We start from the raw sequence: 18,816 nt of genomic DNA, 5'->3' as shown, positions 1-18,816 counted from the left end.
TGAATATGCATAGGTTCATTAACATATGACGTCTACATACACACAAAGAGTACCTTTGACCCCATAAAGACTTCCCTAAACCTGCTGGTCTGGAAGTCCAGCAGTTCATCTAAACCAAAGGCACTTAGCCTAAAACAGATACAGCCACGTTCATCCTGCCATAAAACAATAAGACAAGGTACGACCTCTCCCATGCTCCCAGGATGTAGGTGTGCACACAAAGTTTGCAGACTATTAAGGATCAAACCTCTACCAATCTACAACTAATTATACAACTCTAAGCATATATGAGTAGATATTTCTAAGCATAAATGACAATCAACAATACAAAACCTAACAATAACTAATTACTTTTTGAAATTAACCACCACTGCTGATGCTGACCTCTCCCAGTTTGAGTTCCGACTCACTGTCCAATCAAAGCTCTTTGTTTCTCTCTTCACTTTCTTCCAGTAAAATTTAATCACGGCTCATGTTGGATGATTTTGATCACATCACTGTAAATTTGTCCAGTCATTTTCACTCCAGGCTACATTTATATTGCGCCATATTGTAAGGTGAATACAGTATTACAACAAAAGAAAGAAAACTTGAAGACTAATCCAGTGTTGGCTGTGGCTGGGAGGCCTGTGCTGTCTGAGCCTGATGCTGGATACTGGTTAACTTGTACGTGTCTGAAACACATGATCAGGACGCGACTGGCACAGGTGTTTGTCTAGGACAGCTTTTATTGTGGCGGTGCCTCCTGTCAGAGTGGTACAGCTTCCTGTTGAGAGTCTCCTGAGAGGAGGGTGAGGTCGGAGGCAGTGAGGAGCTCTAAACGGGACTGTGAGGATGAAAATGAGGCTGCTGTCTGTGATCCTGCTGCACGGTAAGAAGAATTTCCAACCTCTGATCCAGCACACACTCTGAAGGAGCAGCTTTTTCAGTGTGTGTGTCTCCTTTACACACAGAGATGTTTGCAGTGTGTCAGTATGTTCAGTATGTGTTCAGCTTCTGTCTGCTTGCTGTGCAAACACATGCAAAAATAACACACAAACAATAACTATAATACAGAAAAGGGCCATTAGATTAATAAATAATGTGGGGTACAGGGACCATACAAATGCACTCTTTGTCAAAATGCAAGCTATTAAATTCCAAGACTTGGTGAAGCTTAAAACAGCGCAAATAATGTATAAAGTAAGAAATAAATTGCTTCTAAAAGAAATCTGTAAATTGTTCATAGAAAGAGAAGGTGGGGATAACTTAAGAGGGAAATGGAATTTAAATACAAAGTGCTAGAACAACTTTAAAAATCTAACAGAAGAAATAAAAGAAATGAAAACATAAACCAGTTGAAAATAAAATATAAAAAACTTATTTCAAATAATTATAAGAATGACAAAAACAGGGTTAACCCAGCACGGTGATGTTGCTGTAAATGGTGTTGTAGTTCTTTTCTGTTTGTTTGTTTGTTTTCATAACTTGTGAATCTGCAAATTTACACATTCTGTCTTTTTCATATGAAAAACTTACTTTTGCTTCATATGTTGTTTGTTTAATTTAAGACTAAAAGAAAATTAAATGAATGAGAGGTCAAACTTGAGGGGGTAGGGACAAATAACTATATACTTCTGGTTATTTTGTAACGATTGTGAGGCACATGTGTGAAAGGAAATGAACTGAGCTGGATCACAGTGTGTGTGCATTAACTTCAGTATTGTTTGGAAAAACTTCTTCCTGAGAGAAGGTTTTCATAAACCCTGCTTCTGTGCTCACAAGTCTTTATGCATCAGAGCTGTGTGCCTTTATTTCTATTTATTTCTATTTTTGACTTACTGTTTAGAGGCTTCATTGACCAGCACCTCCATCTGACGGTGCTGGAGATCGTTTTGGTGTATTTTATATTTTAAAAAAATTGTTTTGTTTTGTTTTTCAAAGGGGAAAGTCTGCACGTTCATGTGGACACAAGCCTGTTCATGATACGAGTCAGGGTGATGCGGGGGTGGGATTGACAGTTTCTAATGAAAAGGACACAGAAAGAGAAAGAGAAGGATGAGACCGTTACACTAGTCTGTACTTGTCAAAACTGGCATCTTACACCATGAAACTGTTCTTACACTGTTGTTTTATAACCCGTTCAAAACACTGACATGAGTCCACTATCAGATAAGATCATTTGTAACCTTCACTAAAGCTGTTTCTGTGCTGTGATGAAACCTGACTGAAACTCTTCAAATAAACCATTCCTCTGCAGATGATCTGTTAGCTGTTTGACAACTACTCTTTCAAGGAAGTTTGATATGAAAGGAAGGTTGGAGATTGGCCTATAATTAGCTAAGACTGCTGGGTCTAGAGATGCTTTTTGAGTAAAGGTTTAACTACAGCCAGCTTGAAGGCCTGTGGTACATAGCCGATCATTAGAGATAGGTTGATCATATTTAAGATTGGAGCATTAATTAATGGCAGGACTTCTCTTGGCAGTCTTTACAGATTAGTTTTTTTCAAAAGTAATTAGTTACTTTATTACTAGAGATGGGTACCGGTATCCGGTGCCATTATTGCACCGGTTCTGACATAAAGGGTAGTAACCAGACCGAAAGGCAGCGTACATTTCGTTTTTTGTTTTTTTTGGTAGTGATGTGCAGATCGATCCTGAAATATCGATTCCTCCGATACCAATCATTTATGTTCTAGAATCGATTCTCACATTAAAATATCAATATTTTAGTAATTTTGAGTAAATTTGTAGTTTATCATTAACAGGAACACAGTGGAAAGAAACTATAACATTGGATTGTCTACATTTGAAGGAACTACTTCCTCTTCCGCCTTTCATAGTCATGTGCGAAATACGGCTGTATAAACATGTTGCAGCCCCTTGGCGCGCGCACTCACAACAATGGCTGAGTGTAATTGGACTTATGTGCGGACTTATTTTACCTCCACAAACAGCTGACACGTGGTTTGCGATCCATGGCAAAAAAGTGAGGTATTGCTGCAACATCACTAACCTTGTCAAACACCTCAGAGTAAATCATATCACAGAATATGACGAGCGTATGTTGAGGCGAACTGAAGAGGAGGACAGGGACAGGTGCTGCTAGGGCGAGACAGACGTCTCTCACGGAGTCCTTTAGTGCTGCAGGCAGGCAACGTGTTCAAATAGCACAACTTCAGTTTTTTTATTTCTATATGATGAACTCTGCATTATTAAGTGATAAGAACAAGTAATCTGATGTCCTGTAATCATTATGACGCTATAATTTGAGATACAATAAATAAAATACGTTTTTGTACAAAGTATCGTATCGGATCAGTATCGTCGATACCACCCTGAATATTACTTGGAAAGGAAATCTTAACCCTACCATAGAACCAAGTCTGCCAGAGCTTATATTATATTTTTACCTGCTGTGGAGCCATTTTTGGGAGCATTTCAAGTTGCTATACATCAATACAACCATTACAGCCTAAATTTTAATAATATGTCTGCATTAAGTGCATAGTAATTACATAAATTGCAAAAAAGTGCAATAAACTACAAAAAAATTGAAAATCGTTTTTGCTTTTTTAACATATATTTGTAGTTAGAGAAATTTAAGAGGCTTATCCCTCAAAACTGTAAATACAAAAAAGTTGCACAAAATAGTTTCCCACCACAGGAAATTTATTTTGAGTGTCTTCATGGTTTTATTTTTGAAATACACCAATTTCTATACACTGCAGGAAAAACGAAAATAAATATTATAGTGCAAATTTGCAAAAAAAAAACAGCATGTGCATCAAAATAAACTATTTCCAGCAGTGCAATATGAGTCCTAAGCATCCCAGAAACAACACAGAAAGTCATAAAGTCAAACATAACTTTTTAAAACACCAGTATAGGCTCATGAGGCCTTGATGGTAAAAAACTACATTTCCGCGAAAATGACGTCACTTCCGGTTTCGGGCAGGTAATGGCGGACATGCGATAGTTCGTGCTGATGGACTAGGAAGTGTTACAAACAGCTGATCGGATCAGCAAAGCGTGTTTCTGGAATATTATGTTTTTTTTCCTTCAAGTGCTTTTTATGCAGTTTTTGCAAAGCTATATGTGGAAGGAAACTGTGACCAAGGACAAGCTGATGGCATAAGATGTAAGTACAACTCCTTTCATATGCAAAAAAAATTATTGTGCTAGCTCACGTGGTTGCAGTGCTACCGGGATTTAAAAATAGTTACGCAAAACGGAGCGTGCCCGCTCTGACCGGTTTTAAAGGGTTAAATAATCAGGCCCCATCTTATCTTAATGACCTTGTAGTACCATATCACTCTATTAGAGCACTTCACTCTCGCTCTGCAGGCCTACTTGTTGTTCCTAGAGTATTTAAAAGTAGAATGGGAGGCAGAGCCTTCAGTTTTCAGGCCCCTCTTCTGTGGAACCAGCTTCCAGTTTGGATTCAGGAGACAGACACTATCTCTACTTTTAAGTTTAGGCTTCAAACTTTCCTTTTTGCTAAAGCATATAGTTAGGGCTGGACCAGGTGACCCTGAATCCTCCCTTAGTTATGCTGCAATAGACGTAGGCTGCCGGAGGATTCCCATGATGCATTGAGTTTTTCCTTTCCAGTCACCTTTCTCACTCACTATGTATTAATAGACCTCTCTGCATTGAATCATATCTGTTATTAACCTCTGTCTCTCTTCCACAGCATGTCTTTATCCTGTCTTCCTTCTCTCACCCCAACCGGTCGCAGCAGATGGCCCCGCCCCTCCCTGAGCCTGGTTCTGCCGGAGGTTTCTTCCTGTTAAAAGGGAGTTTTTCCTTCCCACTGTCGCCAAAGTGCTTGCTCATAGGGGGTCATATGATTGTTGGGTTTTTCTCTGTATCTATGAAGCGCCTTGAGGCGACTTTTGTTGTGATTTGGCGCTATATAAATAAAATTGAATTGAATTGGATGTTATTCCATCCAAATTCTCATTATAATCAGCTTGAATCTGTTATATATAATCTTTGATTTTGACTTTGCGTGCACAACCAATCAGAAAAATGTGAACAGCCAAAGTGCTAAAGTGAGGTTTGGCATCTGGGGCAACCCTAAGATCACTAGAAGATCAGCAGATGTAGTGGTGGGCAGATCAATCCAAGTATCGTTAACATTGATTTATATGGATCAGTACAAGTGTAATGAGATTGGTGCTTCAGTTTCTGTTTCTCTCCTGTATGCACTGATGAGGTTTCATCAGAGGCAGCCTGGCTGCTGCTTCTTTCAAGTGTCACAGCCCGGGCCGGTTCCCTTTTCTCCCCTCTTGTACTTTGATGTTTTCCTGTCACATGACCCAACAGCGCTAGGCAAACAAGCAAGCAGGTTCAGCTAGCCAGGCCCGCTCAGCACTGCATCAATGACAGAGAATATCCTGGTAGATGGCTGTGGGAATAGTAATAATATTGTTATCTTCAGACTTAATTTTCACAGTGAAACTGGCTCATTCTTATGTATCCAACTGAAAAAGTATTTATGCTAAGACCCTTATCTAATACATTTACCTTAGTGACGCTCATGAACACCACAGTCACTGCAGATGGATAGAAAGATACTTTATTGATCCCACAAATGAAATATTTCTGTTACACCAGCATCAGTCTACAAATAACAGAGCTAAAATAATAATAAAAAACTAATGTAAAAATCAAATTAATTAAAAGCAGTAAAGGTCAGACTGACATAGGAAGAATTTCATGTTCTTCATGGCAGCCGGGTTGAATCAGTCTGAGGGATGAGGAAGCTCTGCTGCCTCAGCAGTGAGGACTGTGATGGTCGTGCATGATAGAGAGCAGTTTGTTCAGTGACCTCCGACCCTCACTGGCTCAAGACAGTCTAAATAATTCACCACAGTGCTGCAAGCTAACCTGTTTATCCTGCACAAAACTACCCAGGATTTTCATGTACTAATGGAAGAACATGAAATAAGCATACCTTACTTTGTTTTGCAAGACATTTCACATTATGAAAGTACATCACATACAGATAGGGCTGCCACAAACGATTATTTTGATAGTCGACTAGTCACAAATCGGAAGATTAGTTAGACTAATCATATCATGCATCCATTGGACGTACAACGTGCACCAGCACGCATCTGCTCTAATATAACTATCATTAGCTTAGAGCTTTAAGTGATTAAGATATGTGCTATCTAAAAATAAAGACAAGATGACAGTTTTAGATTTAGATTAGATTTAGATTTAAGTATTTATTGTCATTGTCAGAAAACAATGAAATTGCGTTTGGAGCTTCCGTACAACCCGGAGCTTCCGTACAACCCAAGATGGCGGCGCGCACAGACGCAGCGGCCCGGAGCTCCTACATTTTTGCACTTTTGGTGGTACTGGGTATTATTTCACACAGTCTGGGGTTACTTCAATACAACAGAGACGATCTACTACAACTAAGCCGTGGAGATCTTCAACTAACATCCGAGTATCTCATCCCCCCCGGAGTTCGTTAAGCAACCCCCGGGGCTACCCGCAACAGCAAGCCGCAGGAGGAGACGTTGCGAGCAGAGGCAGAAGAGGGGCAGGCGGGGAGGCTTGTGGGCACGGCTAAAGACTAGTCCGTTTAAACCACCACTCCCAACCATATTCCTCTCCAATGCCCGTTCAATCCGTTACAAACTGGATGAAATACGACTGCAGATCGCCACTAGACGGACTTTTAATAACTGTTCGTGCATGACAGTTTATTGACTTTAAATTAAATTTGCAGATTGTTTCGGTGAAGTTTAATAAAGTGGGCCGTCTGCTCCTTGCTATCTAAATGTCATGGTCTGCGGCCCGGCCGTGGCTGTTAACTCCACACCTGCACCCCATCCCAGGCGATCATCAGGTGGACTATTTGATCCAGCCCAGCCTGCTGCTCCACGCCAGTCCGTAGTCGTCTCACAGCGGTAACGTACACCTACGGGAAAGCGATTGTGAAAACTCATCTGTCCGAACTAGCGCTAATTCCTGTGCACTCAGATAACAACTCGCCGTGTTTTTTTGAGCCACCTGCCTGTCCACCTGCCCGTCTGGAATTTGGATCGCCTTCAGTACTCGCCACCTCGACTTTCCTTGAGCTGCCCCGCGGACACTCACCCCTCCCTCCGGCTCCCACAGCCCCGCTGTCACCGTAAGACTCATACTCTTCCCCCACGTATGCTGCTATTTCCCCGCACCCCAATAATTCTTTTCCTTTTTCTGTTGCAGCCTCCCACAGTCCTGTTTTCGGCGTTCCTGCGTGACTCATCTCCCGGTCCCTTGGTTTCTCTAGTTTCACGTGTGTTTTCCTTCTACCCTCCCGGGACACCTTCAGTTAAAATAAAGTTTATTTTCTCATACTCCTGTGTGTGTTGGCTCTGCTTCTGGGTCCAGCTTGTGCGCAGAACTTCGGTTCATGACACTAAAATATAACAGGACATTCTCGAGCATGGCAGCACGGTGGCACGGTGGTTAGCACTGTTGCCGCACAGCAAGAAGGTCCTGAGTTCAATTCCAACATCATTCTTTCTGTGTGGAGTTTGCATGTTCTCCCCGTGTTTGCGTGGGTTCCCTTCGGGTACTCCGGCTTCCTCCCACCATCCAAAGACATGCAGCTTGTGGGAATAGGCTAATTGGATAATCCAAATTGTCACTAGGTGTGAATGTGAGTGTGAATGGTTGTCTGTCCCTGTGTGTTGGCCCTGCGACAGACTGGCGACCTGTCCAGGGTGTACCCCGCCTCTCGCCCTATGACAGCTGGGATAGGCTCCAGCGCCCCCCGCGACCCTGAAAAGGATAAGCGGAAGCGAATGGATGGATGGATTCTCGAGCATCTCATACTTCTGATAATCAGCTGTCTGCTTGACATTTATTCAGCTGTGTAAAAACTACAACTTTAATCTCAGCCAAACCGATTTACTCAGGAACAAATAAAATACTGAAAAAAATGTTTTAAGTTATCTAAGTGACTTATGCATCATGTTTAACCTGAGTAGGGAAAGACGGCGGTGGGTTTGAAAATGATTTGCCGGGAGTCCGGTGCTCTCACGGCTCTAGTGAGCCTAGCCCCCGGCTAGCTATCGAGCTAGTGTTTAACAGACGTCTCCGAAAACATCGGAGCGCTTTTGAAAATATGTGGTGTCTTCCCTGGTGAACATCAAGTTCACCAAGGAAGACACAAAGGACAACTGTTTGCCTTTCCTGGACTGCGCTGTGCACATTGAAGAGAACGGCAACCTCGACATCGAAGTTTACCGGAAGCCCACACACACGGACCAGTACCTCCTCTTTGACTCCCATCACCCTCTGGAACACAAACTTGGAGTAATTAGGACCCTACACCACCGGGCAGAACATGTTCCCTCTAAGCCTGAAGGAAAAAAGAAGGAACACACACATGTAAAGGAAGCTCTCAAAACGTGCGGCTATCCTAAATGGGCGTTCTTAAAGTCAGCAAAGAGGCACAGAAAAGAAGACCAGACACCAGCGAGGGAGGATAAGAAGGACAGACGCAACAACATCGTCATCCCCTGTGTAGCCGGTGTATCAGAAAAACTCAGGAGAGTTTTCTCCAAGCATGACATCCCGGTGCATTTCAGACCCAGCAACACGCTCAGACAAAAACTGGTTCACCCGAAAGACAAAACGCCAAAACACAGACTTAACAATGTGGTGTATGCTGTACAGTGCAGCGAGGAATGCCCAGACCTCTACATTGGAGAGACCAAACAGCCACTTCACAAGCGCATGGCACAACATAGAAGAGCCACCTCCACAGGACAAGACTCAGCAGTCCATCTGCATCTTAAGGATAAAGGACACTCTTTCGAGGATGCCAATGTTCACATTTTGGACAGAGAGGACAGATGGTTTGAAAGAGGAGTGAAAGAAGCATCTATGTCCACTGTGAGCGACCGTCTTTGAACAGAGGCGGGGGTTTACGACACCAACTCTCTGCCATCTATAATCCAGTTTTGAGATCCCTTCCCAGACACCTTAACGCCCACTCACATCCTGGGCCATCTGATCTCAGGAATTCGCATGATAAGGTGGGGCCAGGTTTCACAATGAACGCACCCGAAACTCTGGCTGATTGGGACCCACACCCAGTTTCACACCTTGGCTCAGGCGATTAGAGGATCATCAGGGGGTCCTTTTGTCCCTCTGTGGGGGGAAACTCCCACTAGGTTTATATCTGGGACTCTCCACCATTTGACCTTAGAACTGAAGAAGCTTCTCGGATGAGAGGTGAAACGTCTTCAAGTAACTTAAAGAAGTCCAGACGCTTTTCTTTGCAAGCTCCTTTGACTACGATGACCTGGATGACTGAGAACCTTCACAGATATGTGGTGTCTTGATAAACTGAGCAGATATTTGAGGTTTACACAGCTACATTCTCGCCTGTTAAACATTTATTTTGTGACCCAGAAAGAATAATAAAAGTAGTAGAACTACCTAGCTGCCGCCATTGTTGGCAACTGGGACACAGCTTCTTCTTCTCCGGGGTTTAACGGTAGCTGGCATCCTTGTACATGCAGTGCTGCCATCTTCTGTTTCTATCTGTTATTACACTCTTAAATCCTGCTACTTATTCCTGCGGCTTTTGGGATCTTACAAAGCTTCAAACGACGTGTCAACTATTAAATTAGTCGACGATTTTGATAGTCGACGTAATCGTGACTAGTCAGCTAATCGTAGAAGCCCTACATTCAGATGATTCAAATCCTGACTTCTTTATACTTCCAGTTTATGACATCACACTAAGCAGTCCTTCTCTTTAAATCTAAGCTCTCTACGTCCTCTCCTGTGCTTCTTTCTTATCTTTCTCCATCTCTGAGTGACATTAGCTCTCTTTCTTTCCTCTCTTTGAAATACAGCAGCTGGACCGTTAACTGTAACACACTGTGAGACAAACTGCACACAAATAGTTTGTGTGTTTGCTGATGTTTGTTGTGCTCATAGAAATGCTGCATTTGAAATGACCTGACATATAATAAACCGTTACTCCCTTTATGCTCACTCCTCTTCAGCAGGGCTAGCTAGATGCTGAAGTAGCGCTAACACAACTTACCTTACAAGGTCCCTTTACTACGGTTCAAGCCGTGCACCTGTTTTATATATGCGCTGAATAGTTTTCTATACCAGATCGCTACAAAAGGTGCAGCCTTACCTAATGTCCACCTACTGTTACTCGTGTATATTAAGATTTAAACATCTATTTTGTATTGGTATGGCGAGTAGCCTTCAGTAATAGTAATATATCTCACAGCAATAGTACATTCATGCAGTTATAAAACGCATGATAATATATAAAGTAATCCAAAGTACTCAGAATACATTACTCACATTGAGTAACGTAATGGAATACGTTACAAAATACATTTTTGGGGCATGCATTTTTCTAATCTGTAGTGGAATACATTTTAAGAGTAACCTTCCCAACACTGGATTTAAGTATAATTTACTTTGTTTGACAACATGAAAGATCTTCACATACAGGTCCAATATGTGATTAAAATCATGGCTTGTTTACATTTCCAGTTCATGACATCACACTAAGCGATCCTTCTCTTTAAATCTAAGCTCTCTACGGCCTCTCATGTGCTTCTTTCTTATCTTCTTATCTTTCTCCATCTCTGAGTGACGTTAGCTCTCTTTCTTTCCTCTCTTTGAAATACAGCAGCTGGACCGTTAACTGTAACACACTGTGAGACAAACTGCACACAAATAGTTTGTGTGTTTGCTGATGTTTGTTGTGCTCATAGAAACGCTGCATTTGAAATGACCTGACATATAATAAACCGTTACTCCCTTTATGCTCGCTCCTCTTCAGCAGGGCTAGCTAGATGCTGAAGTAGTGTGACTTACTGCCCCGCCCACTTTTACCACTTAAGCACAGTAACAAAGTATCTGTACTTTGGTAATGCCCATCACTGTTGATGAATCATGCAGGGTTTATGCAATTTTTTTTTTTTTTTACACACCCTATAAGAGAATGAAGCTCGTACACCAGGAGTGTCTCCAGGTCTCGAGAGCCTGCAGGTTTGATATCTCACCCTGGGTCAACACACCTGAATCAGATGATTAGTTCATTACCAGGCCTCTGGAGAACTTCAAGACATCTTGAGGAGGTTACTTAGCCATTTAAATCAGCTGTTTTAGATCAAGGACACATCTAAAACCTGCAGGACACCGGCCCTCGAGGCCTGAGTTGGCCAACCCCGTAGTACACCTTCACACTTTCTCTGACCTTCAGTGACCTCTGTCCTCCTGTTGCAGGTGTGTGTGTGCTGCATCTCTCTGCACTGACTGTTTCTGCAGGTGAGTAGATGGAAGTGAAAACCATCAGTGAGACTCCAACAAGAACACAAATACATTTACTCTGTCTGTGTATCTGTCTGCCCTTCAGTCTCTCTGAGTGTAAGTCCAAATTCAACAACGCTCTTCACTGGTAGTGGTCTAGCAGCTCTGACTTGTGATGATGATGATGGAAAAACAGTTGATGGATGGACAGTGAAGAGGTCCAGAGGAGGACGCACTGAGAGGTGTGGAGCAGCTGCAGGATTTGTTCTTAAAAATTCTGATTGTCAACTAATGTTGGACAAAGCCTCTGATGGAGCTTACTTCTGTGAAAGCTCATCTGGGCAGCGTAGTGATGAAGTCAACATCGTTGTTTCAGGTACAGATGTTCCAGCTGTGTCTGTATGACTCTGTGTATTGGTGGAAGTCTGTCTCTGTATCACTCTGTTTGTGTCTCTGTTGGTAAGCAGGTTCCCTGATCCTGGACATCCCTTCATCTCCTGTGTGGACAGGAAGTAATGTGACTCTGCTCTGTCAAAGCAAAGACGGTAAACAGGGGAACTCTGATTTTTATAAAAGTGTTGAAAGGATTGGATTTGATCCTGAAGGAAAGTGGATTCTCATTAATGTTCAGAAGTCTGATGAAGGTCTCTACTCGTGCTCAGCTGGTGTTGATAAGAAGTCTCCTGAATTCAGGCTGACAGTCAGAGGTCAGTGCAATGATCTTTCTTATTCAACCTCTTTTCCTGGACTTTAGTAGAAATGTCATAGAGATCAATGAAAGGTGGTAGGTTATATCTTACTTTATCGATACATGTTCTCTTAATGTATTCAGGTCACATAAACAGAGCAGCCAGAGAAAATTATCCCATCATTACAAAGGTTGGAATATTAAAGAAGGAACAAAGAAGTCCATCTTCACTGTGGTGGCACAAAACCTCTATTTGACTTTAAAACTCTGCTGGATTTACTAAAGAGACTCAGTGTCAGGTTGTGACTGACAGATGTGAACATTAGTTTCTTTTCAGGCCCATGTTTCTCTTTCAAGAGGAGAATATTTAATATAAATATAAATGTGAGTCACTAAGGTTTAACCACAGAGAAAAGCACATCTCATTGCTGCTGTGAAAGATGCAGGGAGTCTGTTTGGAATGAGACCATCTCCTCTGCTGATCGGGCCCACCACAGTTGACACACCTGTCCATTGGTATTGTAGGCAGGCTTGCAGTCATGTGTGTGAGGACAGTACAGGAGAGGACTCAGGATAGGCAGAATCCCTCGATCCAATCGTCTGCAGTTGATCCTGATCTAACTCATTTATTCTATAATGCTGATTTCTGTCTGCGGTCTTGGGATGAGAGAAGAAGATGGGTACGCCCAGACCGTCACTGCACTCCTCTCCATCCTGTGCCTGATAAAGTCCATAAATAAAGACTTTCATGACAGACAGTCTCAGTGTAACCTCAGTGTAACCTGAAGATCCTTTCTTTAGTCTTTCAAGAATTCAGACAGCTCTGTCTATCAGTGAGGAAGCTTCCACAGACTACTGGAACTGATGAGCTGACCAGATAATAAACTGACTGAACCATCTTTGTCATTGTTCCTGCAGATCCTCCCACAGATCCTCCTCCTAATGTAAAAGCTCCTTCTTCTACCCCAATCACTCACTCTTCTAGAACATCAAGCCCCCAAAGTACCAGTAAAAAAGACCCTGAAGACACAAATAAAAAAAACCCTCGTGGTAACAATAAACCAAAAAAGCAAGATGAGGAGGATGGGTGGTACTGGTCCCCATCCTCTGGCCCTCCTCTCACAGCCTCCATCATGTCAGGTCTGGTTTCTGTGGTTCTCCTGGTTCTGGTTTGAGTTCTGCTCCTTTGGAGGAAGCTAAAAGGTAAGACGTGTGTCAGCTGAGTCACAGAGCACATACATGTGTGTGTTAGGAAAGGTCAAAGGTCACCAGCTTCGAGCTGAAATCACTGATGTTTGTCTCTGAACAGGAAAGTGAGGACGCACTCTGCCTTATGGACGACCTTCATCCTACTGTCTCTGATTGGCTGCTGTTCTGTGACATCATTGGCCCCTCCTGAAGCTCCAGTATAAAAGCAGGGGGTGTGTCAGCTTTGCTGTTGTATCTTTACTGTGGGCCTGTGATTTTACATGTTTGGTCTTATTATGCAGCACTTTGTGTTTTTTTTAAAAATGCTTTTAAGTAAAATATTTTGGGACGTTTAAAGGTTTTCCTGCAGCTCTGCAATGACTTGTATTGTCAGACATGACAGCTGTGACTGTGTGTGTATTACACAGGTTTTGCGCTGTAATAATAAACTATTAAAGTTTCTCACCACAAACACATTAATGTCTGAGTCTTTGTTCAAGACTGCTGGAGAACAGCTGGTCTCCAAGCACAGCACCATGACAGGGTTGCAGTCAGTAGAAAAAACAGAAGATGTTCCTGCTCATCAGTGGGATGATACGTGATTAAGACTGTTAAATGGATGTTAATCCAGCCGCCGGCCACGCCCACACTGCCTCAGCTCACCGTCATGTTTGCTGTAAAATGTTTTAAAGTTAATGTTACAAAGGTTCCTGTTTCTTCCTGCCCCTTTCCCCCTTACTCTCCCTCACCTCACCAGACTTGCATTGTTTCCATTTCTCTCCTTTGAAAGGCTCTAGTTTGCCCTCAATTGCACTCATCTGGCACACATTATATAAGGACTGCACACACTTACAGATCACTTTTTTTGCTTCCACATGAAGCAGCAGCTAAGAGTTTAGCCATGTGTATCTCCCTTTAAGTTACGCTACATTACCTCCTTCATGTGTTGAAGTTGGGCACTGAGGAGGACTGAATAAAATAAAAAAACAAAAGACACATTGTAAATATGATACTTCACTAAAATCATTTTCTTTAACTTTGACTGATCTTTTCATTTTAAAATGTCCTAAGTTAAGTAGTTTAAACTAGAAGTCAGGGACATTGCAGCTGCCATTCCATCTTTGTACCAGTAGGTGTCAGTGTTAAACCACAGTTTGCTCTTTTGTTGGCAGTGTCCAGGTGTGACAGTGGGATACGTGATGACTCTGTTTGATAACAGAGAATATGTGAGATGTGTTTGGGAAAAGTTGGTGCACAGCTGTAATACTGTCAAGTAACGAAAGACTGCATAAGTATGAGAAGGAGGAGATAATGGTGACAAGCCACGCCTCCCCGTCTAACCGTTCCTCTCCTGTTTACAGGACACATGTATAACTGTCCACAGGTGCTGTGATAACTCTGTACCACAATAACAATAATGTTATATTGGTGTCATGACGATCTGAGAAATCTTAAATCATGACTTTAATTTACTGCAATGCTGCTTTTATATCTCCAGCTTCTTTACTTTGATATTTAATCAGATCTCTAACTGATATATTTTTTTTCTTTTTTACAGGCATTTTGTATTCTTTGAACATCCACCACTTATTTTTATGTTTTCTACTAAATGTTTGATCTTTGGATTTGTATCACACAAAGTTACAATGTTGTTAGATGCTTTATTATTAAGATATTTGGGTGATATAAGGACTCACAGTCCAGATCCATGGTGTGGATGAGTATTTCTTTTGCGTCTTTACTGGATCCAGCTGTTGTGTGTATGCAACATAAGAATCTGTCTCCTTACACCGTTCATCTCTGTTCCACTGAAGTTAATAACCAGATCACATCTGTCTGCATGAACCTGGAAATCCACCATCCTAATGGTCCCGTATCTTCTGTCCACTGAACATCAAACAGTACTGAGAGCATCTCTGCTGTGCACACTGTTCACCATCATCATGAATCCATTGCTGAAACTCATGAACAGTGATTGGTTGGATTCTGTGTAGATCAGGACATAACTGTAGTATGATCAGTGTTGCCTGTAATATACGTGACCTAAAGCCCCATCCTTCTTTTATTGAAATAATGTGAAATCTTACAGCATCACACTTCCATCTACAGATGATCAAGCTTGGTTTAAACTTTCTTTTTTATAAAGAGGTTCCTGTTTGGGCATTCTGTGAGGATCTTGCATGTCCTCCCACAGTCCACAGATATGCATCTGAGGTTAACTGCTGAGTCTAAATGAGCTGCGTGGATAATCGTGGCTCTGAGTGGAAAAGTTCCAATGATCGCTCTATGAATCAGACTCTTCAGTTCACTTCAGAGAGGACAGTACTGATGAATATCATGAGACCTTTGCACACACAGTAATGAAGCATTTTTTTTTGCCCTCATTCATTCTTTTCATAGTCAATGAGAGTCAGAGAACTGCGATTTGTTGTCAATATTTAAAGTTTTATCCATCCATCCATTCACTTCTGCTTTTCATTTTCAAGTTTTATTTAATCTTTTAATCACTCTTTTGAACTTGTTAGTGCTACAGGAGACTTCTTCTTCTTTTGCTCTTCCCTCTGTTCTTCTTCATCGCCTGCTTTGCTGCTTCTGAAACAGCATGTTATCATTACAGGACAGAGGTCACTTCCTGTGGGAGTGTGTGTGACTACCTGACAGTCAATCTGTGACCAGCCTGAGATCAGCTGCTGACTCTGTACCTGCTCAAATATCTACTCCATGTTTGAGGTGGGTGTTATTGTACAGAGTTAAGTGTTATTGCTGAAGACATACGGGTGAAATCTTGGGTGCCAGGAGGGGGCAGCGTTCACCATCAATGAGATATCTTCCAATCACTCAGTTGTAAGGGCAGCTTTTATTGTGGAAGGTAGTGATGGTAAATTTGATTCTTTTTCCTGAATCGAGTTTGAACGAGTCAATCACCAAAGTGAATCGGGTTTTTTGAGTCACTGAGGCTACGTCCACACGTACACGGGCCAAAGCAACAGGTGGCGATATACTCCTAACAGTGTAGAAATGTTGGCCAATCAGAAGTCCTGAAATTCTCCCGGAGTCACCATTCTCCTGAATTTCTCCAGATTTTCCACCCGGACAACAAAATTGAAAAACCATATCGCAGAATTCATAGCGTGGCCGAGCCAATTCCAGTTTCCAGATACTTAGTTTTAATATTACTCTTATTTCTCTTTCTGGGTCGCAAATTTTTTTTTTACCATGTCTTCAGGTGAGAATGTAGCTGTGTAAACTTCAAATATCTGAGCCGACCGACACATCGTCTTCAAACCCCCGCGGTCTTTCGCTACTTGGGTTAAACATGATATATAAGTCACTTTGATAACTTAAAAATGTTATTGTTTGGCTTTTTCAGTGTTTTATTTGTTTGTGAGTAAATTGGTTTGGCTGAGATTAAAGTTATTAGATTAGATTAAATTAAACTTTATTAATCCCTCAGGAGGGTTACTCCGGGGTTTTCACACAGCTCAATAAACGTCAAACAGGAAATGATTAAACAGAAGAGTGAGACGGTTGAGAGTTTACATCAGTGCCCGGTTATATTTTAGAGAGCAAGGAGCAGACGGCAGAGTTTCACTCCACTGACGGAGCTCGTGACGTACTACCCGGCTTTCTTTAGACCACGAAGGCCGGGTCCTCAGGTGGAAGCAGCCTCTGAATTTGGACACCCCCGCTGTTTCCGTGTCGGCCATTGAAAACGGTGACATTTAACGTATTTTATCCGATAAATAAACACTGTAAAATGTATTTACCCCCCAACAGCCCTTTTGAATGTCTCCCTAGTATGGCCACAACACCTCACTCTTGGAGCACTTTTTCCCACATGTATCCCAAACCACGTCTGTGGAGGTAAAATACACTGACTCACATGACAATTTTCCGCACATGACTCCGATTACGCTCAGCCATTGTTGTGAGTGCGCACGCCAAAGCGCTGCGAGACATTTATACAGCCGTATTTCACACATGACTATGAAAGGCGAAAGAGGAAGTAGTTCCTTTGAATGTAGACAATCCGAATGTTATAGTTTCTTTCCACTGTGTTCCTGTTAATGATAAACTACAAATTTACTCTAAATTACTAAAATATCGATATTTTAATGTGAGAATCGATTCTAGAACATAAATGATTGGTATCGGAGGAATCAATATTTCAGGATCGATCTGCACATCACTACCTCGGTGGGAAATAGTAAACAAAGCTGGGGCATAGAAGCAGAACTGAGTCGTATGTGTGGAGGGACAGTAACTGTGTGTATATGTAAGCATTTAAACACTGCAGAGAGTACAAGTAACAGTAGCAGTATTGTAGAAATTCATTTCACCGAAACAATAACGTAACAATAACAATAATGTAACAATAGCAGTGTGACGTCAAAAAAGGCGCCCACCTTTGACGCTGCGTTTTCTTCGTTTTCCTCATGCAAAAACGAGTTGCGAGTTTTCGAAAATATCCACCCTGTCATGGTCCTGAGTCTGAGGACTCAGTGTTTTGTGTTTCCTTATGCTTTTGTTCATTCCGAGTGTGTATTCTGTTGTGATTTTGCCATTTGTTAGGCTTCTGTTCTTTGCCTGCCTGCTCCCACTTCTCTGTCTGTCCACGGTGTTATTGTGTCTGCTCATGAGTCTGCCTGTCAAGTTCAGTGTCCTGTCTGGTTCTCTGTGTCTGTTAGTTTCCTGTTTTATTCTGAAAGTTCATGTCTCATGTCAGTGTTCAGTTTTACCTCTCCCCTATCTCGTTAGCCTAATTGTTCCCAGCTGTGTCTCCCTCCTGTGGCCCACTCCCTGATTACTCCCCGTGTATTTAAGCCCTGTGTTTTCCTGTGCTCTCTGTCGCGTCCTCTGTTAGGTGGAGGGGAGGATCCAAGTGCAGGACTCGAACACAGAATTGTGAATCAAAACCACAGCTTTATTGCTGACATGAGAAATGAACGTGAAGTGCCATGAAAACAGAAACCAATAACACACAGGCATAAACTGAGGGTGAACAGACATTAACGACACGACACTGACATAAAGACACACTGGGCTTAAATACACTGAGGGAGTCATCAAGGAATTAGAGACAGAAGGGGGACACAGCTGGGAGGAATAAGACCTAACGAGACAGGGAGAGCGAAGCCGGAACACTGACATCAGACAGGAACAAGAACCTTCAAAGTAAAACAGGAAACAAAACACACTTTACTAAGACACAGACTAGACAGAGACAGACCTGACACTGACCAAAGTCTACTAAATGATAATCATAATCACAACAGTATCAGATCATAAATCATAATATAGAAAAACATCAAGATAACTAAAACACCAAAAGAAAATCCATGATGCAAAAGTACCAAAACATAATGAACTCAAAATACTGGGTCCAACGGACCCAGAACCGTGACATTAACTCCATGTCTGTCTGCATCATTCTGTGTAACCCGGTGTTCAGTCTGCGTCTCTCCGCCATCTTTCATTGTGTATTTTGTTCCTCCCCCCGTGCGTGTTTGGCTTAAGTTGAGTTCTTTAGTTTTCCCCAGTTTAGTTTGGTTTTCTCCCCGCTCTGCTCTTCCTGTTTTTGTCACCTTATCACCTCTGTAAATAAACATTCACTCGCACCCCAGTCAGTGCCTGCATCTTGGATCCTTTTCTC

At 42.1% G+C, this 18,816-nt stretch overlaps 1 protein-coding gene across 2 annotated transcripts; it reads left to right on the top strand.

Moving 5' to 3' along the window:
- Positions 1 to 788: 788 nt before the first annotated feature.
- On the top strand, positions 789 to 13,621 carry LOC146578101 (uncharacterized). 2 transcript variants are annotated; one of them, XM_085269429.1, is made up of 6 exons: positions 789 to 871; positions 11,264 to 11,305; positions 11,394 to 11,663; positions 11,755 to 11,994; positions 12,894 to 13,178; positions 13,285 to 13,621. In XM_085269429.1, the coding sequence occupies exons 1-5, from the start codon at positions 835 to 837 to the stop codon at positions 13,148 to 13,150; spliced, it is 846 nt and encodes a 281-aa protein (XP_085125555.1). In that variant the 5' UTR covers positions 789 to 834; the 3' UTR covers positions 13,151 to 13,178; positions 13,285 to 13,621. The 2 variants fall into 2 exon arrangements, with proteins under 2 accessions (XP_085125555.1, XP_085125554.1); XM_085269428.1 differs by having other exon boundaries at positions 11,752 to 11,994.
- Positions 13,622 to 18,816: the final 5,195 nt, after the last annotated feature.

Source organism: Mchenga conophoros, linkage group LG3, assembly GCF_057382185.1.
Source record: "Mchenga conophoros isolate Kocher_MC1m ecotype Shallow Benthic linkage group LG3, M_conophoros_male_GT1.1, whole genome shotgun sequence".
Lineage (NCBI taxonomy): Eukaryota > Metazoa > Chordata > Actinopteri > Cichliformes > Cichlidae > Mchenga > Mchenga conophoros.
Note: the sequence above shows the minus strand (reverse complement) of the source record. Positions and strands in the feature narration are given on the sequence as shown.